At 53.3% G+C, this 9,260-nt stretch overlaps 1 protein-coding gene and 1 pseudogene across 1 annotated transcript; one reads left to right on the top strand and one right to left on the bottom strand.

The window, feature by feature from the left end:
• Nucleotides 1-2,231: 2,231 nt before the first annotated feature.
• LOC139001103 (mRNA export factor GLE1 pseudogene) lies at nt 2,232-5,002 on the bottom strand (annotated as a pseudogene).
• Nucleotides 5,003-8,180: 3,178 nt separating this feature from the next.
• Nucleotides 8,181-8,923, top strand: LOC139001101 (tetra-peptide repeat homeobox-like protein). The gene is made up of 2 exons (XM_070402908.1): nt 8,181-8,608; nt 8,797-8,923. Exons 1-2 carry the CDS (start codon nt 8,181-8,183, stop codon nt 8,921-8,923), a joined length of 555 nt encoding a protein of 184 aa, XP_070259009.1.
• The last annotated feature ends 337 nt before the right edge of the window (nt 8,924-9,260 follow it).

Below are 9,260 nucleotides of genomic sequence, written 5' to 3'. Positions count from 1 at the left end.
CCTTGACTGTGAGAGGGGGGTTAGGCAGGGACCTAGAGGTGGAGCCCAAACTACAGTCATTTCCGCCACCCACCCACACCCACACCCCACCGTCTCCCGGCCCATTCCCTTCGAGGAATGAATGCCAGGCACAGCCACGTTCAGCAGAACCTTTCTTTTCGGTCCCTTGGGTGAAAAAAAACCTCCAAAAAAAAAAACATCAAAAACCTATTTAGAAAACACTTTGTTCCAGACTTTCAACAAGCTGACGCTTCCGCAAGTCAAGATGGCCCGGCCCAGACTTGGTCCCTGGGCGTGGTCCTGACCATCACTCCTGAGGGGGAGGGGGAGTTGTGGTGGGAGGGGAGGGATGGGATGGGGGGGTTAACCAGATATCCCAGCCAAGACTTCTTTTTTGGCTGTGGATTACAGAGATTGGGTTGACTGAGGCCGGAACTCTCTGCTGGTCAAGAAGCGCCAATGCAAGCACCACTCCTGAAGCCTCCTCTGGGGAGGGCAGAGCCAGGTGAATGGACTTCCCCAGGTCTGGCTAGACAAGAGGGGGGAAGGACAAACAGGGGCCCTGTCTGCGAGAAGGCAGGGGCTGAAGGGTACTCATGGATGCCGATGGACCATTCAAATGAACAAGTCCGTGCCTGACTGTGGATGTACACACAAACACACACACACACACACACACACACACACACACACGGGAGACCAAGTTCCAATATCCCCAGGCTGCTAAGTCCTCGCCGCCCACCCTCCCCCATACCCGCCAACCCCCGACCCTCGACCCTCGGATGGGCTAGAAGGAAGGAGTGGAGAGCGACTTGGGAGCGGTTTTGCTCCTTGGAGCAGGCGCGGGGGGCGAAGATTGTTTGCTGCTGGCAGGCAGGGGCAGAGCCATGGACAGGCTTTTCCAAGGGTTCTTGAGCTGCTGGAGGAAATCTGGATTCCAGGACTTGCTCCCGCCTGGCAGCTTCCCGGCCAGCTGGGCGACTTCCAGCTCCGGCTGGCCCTGCTGCCTCTTCTGAAGGGTGCTCCAGATGGCGCCGCGGGCCACATGGTCCCTTTAATAGCGCGCCTGGGCAGCTCCCTGTAGCCTTGGTGGAGGCTTCATGCTGGCGACAGCAGAGTTGGTGCACCAGCCCTGCCCCTGGGGGCGGGGTTACGGAGGCTGCTGGGGCCTGCAAAGCACTAAAGTTGCTTTGTTTGGGATATTTAAAAATCAAGTTTTATTGTTTTTTGGCACCATCGTAAATAATTCATAGAGCGGGTCACTTCAACAGTACCAGGGAACCTCCTCAAAACACCCCGTTCCCCACACATGACATTCAAGGAGGAAGAGACCATCGCCGCTGTCTCTGCAGTACAAAAGGTAGTAAATCTTTCAAATCTCCACTCTTATCTGAAAAGCCAGGCTTTGGATTTCTGTAGTGGGTTAATCAGGTAAATTTGTCATCATCCATTAGTCAGAACAAGCCATAACAACAACAACAACAACAATAATGCAGTTCTCAATTCCTAACATCTCTGTTTCACCCCGCCATTGCTTGTGGATGCTCAGCTCATGCATACTGTAGCCAGCTCCATCTCGGTCCATCTTCATTCAAACTGAAAACCAGACACACACAGAAGTCACCTGCCCTGGCTCATGCATCCAGTGTCACCCAGGCACTGGATTCCAATCGAGAGGGCAAACAGTGCTTCTTGGTTCAATACAACACATGGCAGGGCCTAATCCTAGACACTAGGCTGTCCGAAATGCCATTTAGGACAAAGTCCATCCCTACATCAGGCATTGCCTCTGAATTTCTAATGACTTCACAAGCCAAGAAAGCCAAAGCAGCCACAGCTCAGAGTCATATGTGAGGATTCGGGCCTCAACTACTACAGGATTCTTGGAAGTGGTGGGCTCACTTCAGCTCAGAGCAACACGCTTAGATATTACCTACTTTCTGAAAGATTCGAGACAGAAAGGTCATAGAAACAGTGGCACCAAGTGCTAAACACCTCAAAACGTCTGCAAAAGTGAGAAGGCCGAATCCATTCCTTCTGTCCTGTGGATCCCTTAAGGAGTCATCAGTGGTCCATGAAAACCTTTCCTAGCCACAAGGCATAAATAGATATATAAAAATACATATTGGTAGGTTTCTAAATCTGACAGTGCTCTCTCAAACACTTCTCTGCTCAGTGGCTTTATTACTGTGCCTCTGCAACAAAATGGTGCTGGTGGGTGACCAGTGATGTCAGGAATGCCAGAAGGAGGAAGTCAGAAAGCGCTTGGGGACAGGAACCTCCTTGCGCTGCAAACATTCCTCCAAGAATCGCTTAAGGCATCTGAAGGATTCCAACTGTACCGAGCTTGTAATGGCTTCAATCCTGGGGCAGTAGTCCTCTTTGATGAGAAGCATCATCTTCCAGAACTGGGCCTGATACTGCTTCATGAGGGCATTCCCACACACCTCTAAGAAGTCCAAGAGGAGGGTGGCCGTCACATCCGGCAGGGGCTCTATGTTTAGTATCTGTGCCAACCAGCGCCAGCCATGGTTTAAGCCATGAGGGTGAACCTCTTGTCGAGTTCCATATGGCCACTGGAGCCGTATGATGGCAGCATAGAGACGCATCATCCCAGACGTGCGTTTCAGAAAGCGGTCCTGCTGCTCCACCTTGGAATCCTTTACTTGGTAGCCAAGCATTCTTTGATAGTCTTCCAAAGCCATTCCCTCCCTGAAAGCCGGGTAGAGAGGGATAGAGTACGGACAATTCTTGTGCAGCTAAGCCAAGATGAGGTCCTCCACCCTCGGGTGCAGCTCCCAGATCCCCGACGCTATGGCGGCGATGGGGAAAGCAGCTTCATGATGAGAGGCCACCTCCTCCTCTCCTTGTTTCACAAACTTCTCTGCCAGTTTGTACTGGACAAAGTCCAGACCCTGTGGATTCAGTGTGATGGACACAGAGCGCCCACCTGATTGAACAGGTTTCCCAGAGAGCAGGTTGTGGATCTTGTCAAAGATCTCCTTCAGCTTGAAGCCTGTGATGGTGGAGATCTGGCTCACTGGGATAGTGGCTGCCTTCTGGAGGTCCATTTTTATCTTTTTGACCTGGCTGTCTTTGCTGCCGGTCAGTCCCTCAAAGGCCAGCACACACTGACGGGAGGCCTCCTGCAGCTGCTGGTGCCACTGCATTGTACTGTCTTGGACCTTCACCTGGAGGCCTTCACTCCGTGTCCCTCCCGGACCCTGGCTGGGAGCGGGGCACTCGTTGTGGACCTCTGGCCTTTCCTGCACCTGTGCCTCTTGCCGCTTCACCCGGGCCTCCTCTTCATCCTGCCTCCTCCTCTTGTCTTCACACGCCCTGGCGTCCGTCAGGAGGTCCAGAATTTCTTGCAGCGCGCTCTCGGCCATGGCTTGGTCCTCTGCCATGGGAACGCCGTTCTCCGAAGTGGTCCAAATGATCTCCGAGATGAGGCCACACAGCTGGTTGCCTCAGCTCCGCAAGGCCAGCAGTTCCACCTTCGGGTCTCTGTGCTGGCCGACGTAGTCCAGCTGCTGGTTGAGGTGCAGTAGCTCCTCCTGCAGGGCATAGAGGCTCCGCAGGTGGAGCTGGCCTTCCTCCCTCTGCAGCCGTTGCTGCTCTGCCTCCCACAGCTTCAGGTTGAGAATCTCAGCTCTGTGGCGATCCTCAGCTTTCAGCTTTTCTTGCTGCCCCCGTGCTTCTCTGGAGCTCTTGTCCAGCACTTCCCTCAAGTCCTGGAATTCTTTGCGATGCATCCGTTCCTTGCGTTCATCAAAATGCTTCAGCTGTTCAGATACCATCTCAGAGAGTGCTTGCACCTTCCTCTCCTGCTCCTCCTGCTCCTCCTGCCATGGCCTCAGGCCCTCTGTTCCTTGCATTCTGTGCACTAGATCATACATTCGTATGCAGCCTTCCACCTCGATATCCCTGGAGGACTGAAGTAACATGGGTTCCGTGTGCTGGGACTCACGTGTGCCCTTGGTCCCACCTGGTGTTGCTGGTGTTCTTGGGGATGCTGTTGAAAAGGCAAGGCTTCTTATGGGAAGTTAGTCCAGGCCTGAAGTGGAGCTAGAGGATGTCGAAGACTCTGAGGCAGACAGGTTCTCTTGTGTGTGGGGTAGGACATGATCTACCACCCATCCGGCGTAAGAAGATAGCTGGGGAGTGGACGCACGTTCTTCTAAAACATCTTCGCCCCGCAGGAGCCAATGGCAGCGGTAGCAGAGGCGACCTTTGCCGGAGCTGCGCAGCGCCTACAGGGTCTCCCAGCGGCGGCGGAGGTCTCAGACGGCATGGCCAGTGCTGCAGCTGCTCTTCCAAGGTGCCGAGGGTGGAAAAAACAAACCCCTCATATCAGCAGCCCCGGAAGCGGAAGAGAGCGCTCATTCACTCTAAAGTTGCTTCCTAATTGCTCTAGCCAAGTTCTGGCCAGGATCTCCAGCCAAGTTCTGTCTCGGATCTCCAGCCAAGTTCTGGTTTGGATCTCCAGCCAAGTTCTGGTTAGGTTCCCCAGCCAGGTTCTATGTCTCTTTGCCTTGGGACGTCTGTATTTATACCAGGTGATTTGAATCCTGTCGGTTTCTATTCCAAAGGTTAGAGCTGGTTGGGCGGTGGCAGGCGGGGGCGGAGCCACGGACAGGCTCTTCCACCGGGAATCCACCAATCACACTGCTGCAATGGGCGGAGGCCCCCCCCCCCCCCCCCCCCCCCGCTCTAGCGTGGATTCTGATTGGCTCAGCCCTCCCGCCTCAGTGGATATAAGTCTCCCTCCCTGCAACCCAGTGACTTGTTGGTCAGACAGCCAGCGACTCCACAGTGGGAGGGATGAGAGCAACTTTTTTAAGTACGATATCTGTGGACTGTGGTGGCCGTTACAGGTGGAGGCATGGAGGAGTGGGCTTGCCTCTGCGGCTTGGGCTTTCGCGGGGATGTCGGCGTCCTCATGAGTGCCAGGGCCCAGCTGAGACAGCAGCGCCAACACCCTTTGGTGGCCACTGCGCATGCGCGTGATGGCAGGCCTGGGCTGCCTTGTTGGTGGTCCAGGCTGAGCTCATTAGGGTGCACGTGACCTCGCTGCAGATTCACAGCACTGGGAGCCCAATAGCTGCTGCTGGTGCGGGACCCACTGGAGAGCTGCTGCCCACAACCTTCCCAAGGACCCAGCCCAGCCTCCACGCTCCTCCTGGCAGCGTGCTCTGGCACCTGTAGGACTGGGCGAACTTTCGGAGTGTGCACATCTGCGACTCGTGGCTTCCTGCTGCTTTTCCCATTGCATTCCCTGGACTCAGAGGATTCACCCCCTTCTCGGGGAATCATTGAACACCGGGAACACTCATCACGTCATGTTGGGGGGGGGTATTTTAAGTATTTTATTGTATGTATTATGCTGTATGAAATGATTTATTAAGTTCTGCTGCATCTACTTTTTATCTGACACAAAAAAATTATGCACAATATGTCGTGCTTGTGATTGGGTTTCATTTCTGATCATGTCAGATCATGCTTGGCATCATGGTTTTGCCACAAAGCTCAGATCCCTGACACGAGAGTGGAGTCTGATGTTCCTTGTAATGACTGTAGTTTGGGCTCCACCTCTAGGTCCCTGCCTAATCCCCCTCTCACAGTCAGGGTCATCCCCACACTCAGGGGCACTAAAAGCCCTTAGGAATTCACCCTCCAAAGGTGCTCCTCCCTTGTGGTCCTTTGGCAGCCTCAGTGCCTCTATCAGAATCCCTCAGTCCATGCCCACCCCAACCCCATCCTAGGAGCCTTCTTGACCTGGACGACTTCAGAACATGTACAGAATCCTACCTCTGCCCCCACCATGCTGTAAAAATTCGAGCTCTCCACAGCTTCTAGAAGAAGGGTGCCAAGGCCTGATAGGAGTGATGAATTTACTCATAGATCAGCCGTGTCTCCACATTCCTCAGTTCATGTAAGAAAGAAACCAGATGTCAGCCAACAGTGCGGAAAGTCACCTGGACTAGAGGAATGCCATAGTAGACACAATGACATGCACACCACAGTGTGACCCTGGGAAGCCCTTCAGACATGTTTTCAACCTCAGAGGGCAGAACATGACGCACCCTAGAGAGAAACCATGTGAATGTCATAGAAGAGGGAAAGGCTTTCTGCAATGACCTGGGCTTAGAAACCACAATGCCATGCACGACGGAGAGAAACCTTATAAGTGCAGTGAGTGTGGGAAAGCCTGCAGTCAGAGTTCTTTCCTTAGACAGCATGAGGCCATCCACACAGGAGATTAACCACATGAATGTCCCCTATGTGACAGACCTCTCAATCAAAGATCTTACCACAGAAAAGCAGGATTGAGTCCATCCAGGCAAACCATGCTGTGAATGTCATTATTCAAAGCTCTGGCCTGAACCAGCACCGGAGAATGCACACGGGGCAGAAACCACATGTATGTCCCATGTGTGGGAAGGTTTTCCGTCAAAAGTCTGAGCTGACGACACGTTACCACATAACACACCACAGAGAATCCATGTGAATGCGGTCAGTGTGGGAACGCCAACAAGCGACTCTAATCAGACACCAGAGTCCCTACACGGGAGAAGAGCCCTAAGCATGTCACCTATGTGGAAAATCCTCCAGTCATGTCCTTCCCTTAGAAAACATGAAATAACTCAACAAAGGAGAGGGAATCATGGAAGACCAATGCAGTTTTACACATTATTCACTCGAGTGAAATGATGCAGGGTAAAATCAGGTGAAACCTTTTATTCATCAAACAACACTGGTCATGTACATGACCATTCAAAGTGTACAAACCACTGTGTCTCAAAGGCGAGGCATTCGCTGATCACTTATTTCTTACTCAACCTAAAATATCCCACACCAAGGATACAGCAATCCCAAACGTAAACCCACATACTTAGTTGTTTCTATATTAGAAAATGTGAGGGCATGTGTGCTGTGTGTGTGGGTATGTGTGTGTGTGTGTACGTGTGCCCGCACGGATCTGCCTGTGCAAACACTTGTAAAGAGCCCTTCAACACACAGCTCAGCAAGTAATGAAATGTCTGTGGAAATGAACGTTGTTTATAGAACTGTGACATCCATTGCGGGAAGCTAGGGTGATCTGGCAACTTTGAATGTAGAATTTTGTAAGAAATTCATCTTTCAGGACAGCAATGCTTGCCCATATTGGAACAAGAAAATGTGTTGTGCAAGAAGCAAAGTGTCGGTGTGTTGGTTTTCCTTATGCAGTTTTGAACACATACATTCAGGTTTACAAAGCACTTTCCCCAATTGCTGCTTGTTAACATGGCAGCTCCCTCCGTCTATGGTTTCTTCAACACGATCTGCTAAAGACACAGCCAAGGTCTTCTGCCTCAGGTGATAGATGCCTCTGTATGACGCAACCCTGCTCAGGCAAGTTCTTTCGGGCATAACGAGGGCTCTCACGGAAAAATCTTGGTGGGACATCATTCTCTGTCTCTGCTAAGTGGGGCCAGGAGACAGAGTTCTAAACACTTCTTTTTTTTTTTTTTTTTGGTTCGTTACACACCCTGTTTTTCTTTTAAACACCATGGAGCAGGGGGCCTCCAGTCCCAATTTACAAACCAAGGAATCGGTTGGGTTATCCCTTGTGGACGTCAGGGCCTTCAACTGTCGTGGAGACCAACATGCTCCCAGGAAGCAGAAATCATGTCCAGTTAGGGGAGACGCCACCCTGACACGGGAAGAGGCAGTTCAGATGGATAGCTGAATCTAGCAAGGAGATCTCACAGTGTGGTTTCCTTTGGCATTCCACCATGCAGGTCATTATCTCTCACGTGGATTCTCATAAAAGCCCCCTCGGGAACAGCACACTACGGAGTCCTCTTGAGGGCAAGGCCAGGGCTGTCTGGCCACCTATGTCTGCCAGGCCCTAGGACGGGGGGGGGCAGCTGCTGGGTCAAAGGACTAATCAATGATTGGGCCTCCCCGAGGGCCCCGCCCGCCCCACTCCCACCCCACCCCACCCCTAAGCACCTGAGCATGAAAAAGCAGGCAGGCATGCACACACTGGCACAAGGGGCGGGGCCTGAGGGCAATGCTGCCTGGAGCCCCATTGGTTGGGACCACTGGGTCGCAAGTGCCTACTAGGTATTTTAGGTGGCACTCGCAGGGCGGTTGCCAGAGCTCCAAGTGCAGAGGGCCAAGGAGCATCCAGGATGCAAGACCCTGGTTTTCACACTGGCTCCCGGTTGTCCCCAAGCCCCCCGAGGAAGAAGACGCGGCTGTGCCGGAGGCAGAGGCCTCGCATGGTGTTCAGCGCACAACAGCTACGGGTCCTGGAGGAATTCTTTGATGGGAAACCCTATGGGACCTATGAAGAACGTGAGACCCTGGCAGCTAGGCTGAATCTGCAGGAGGACCAAGTAAAGGTGTGGCTCAAGAACCGCAGGGCCAAAGAGCAAAGGTTGCAACGACTGCGCAAGCAGCAAGGCCAGGGAGCCCAGGCTGCGCCCCAGGAACTGGCAGTCTGTGCCCCTCAGCCCGTGCCTGCTCCCTCCTATGCAGACCCTGCGTCCCAGGAGAGACCTTTGCTCCCTGCCAGCCCTGTGCTGCCCGCCATTCCTGTGCGCCCTAAGGAGCCAGTGTTTCCCTCTCGCCCTGTGTTCCAAGCAGGCTCAGTGCTCCCCAAAGGCCCTGGGCTCCCCGCTGGCCCTGTGTTCCCGACCGGTCCTGTGCTCCTGGCAGGTCCTGTGCTCCCTGCAGGATTTGTGTTCCTTGCTGGCCCTGTGCTCCCCACCAGCCCTGTGCTCAGTGACGCCCCTTACACCACAGGGGCCTTGTTTACGGCAGCTTCCCTCCGCACAGACACTTGCAAGTCTTCCCAGCAACAGATCCCAATGCCTCCAGCTACAGCCAGACCTGCTGCGACCCCTTTCCATCTGGGGGCTCTTTGGAGTAACTCGCCTGCTTCCACCAGCTGCTGGTGGCCTCTGGCATCCTGTTCTCAGAGCTAATATACAAAAGCATACACATTTTATTCACCTCAACTTCAACCTCTGCCTCCCATGACCTCCAAGGCCCGCTTAGTTTGGTGTTTTTGCATCTCTAGTCTCCCCCTTCCGGCACCCCTCCCCCAGCCCTCCTTTGGAGGAATAAACACCAGGCATTGCAGCCATGTTCAGCAGAAGGAGAGACAAAGAGAGAGCAAGAGAGAGAGAGAGAGAGAGAGAGAGAAACATTGATGTGAGAGAAACATGGGTTGGTTGCCTCCCACAAAATCACCCTGCCCAGAGCCA

The sequence above is a fragment of the Myotis yumanensis genome, unplaced genomic scaffold, assembly GCF_028538775.1.
Source record: "Myotis yumanensis isolate MYYU_CA2020_CCGP unplaced genomic scaffold, mMyoYum1.0.hap1 SCAF_99, whole genome shotgun sequence".
In the NCBI taxonomy this organism is placed as follows: domain Eukaryota; kingdom Metazoa; phylum Chordata; class Mammalia; order Chiroptera; family Vespertilionidae; genus Myotis; species Myotis yumanensis.
Note: the sequence above shows the minus strand (reverse complement) of the source record. Positions and strands in the feature narration are given on the sequence as shown.

Coding starts and splice junctions, on each gene's coding strand:
- LOC139001101 (XM_070402908.1), top strand. CDS start 8,181: ATGCAAGACCCTGGTTTTCACACTGGCTCCCGGTTGTCCCCAAGCCCC. Junction 8,609..8,796: donor GTGCGCCCTAAGGAGCCAGT/GTTTCCCTCTCG, acceptor CTTACACCACAG/GGGCCTTGTTTACGGCAGCT.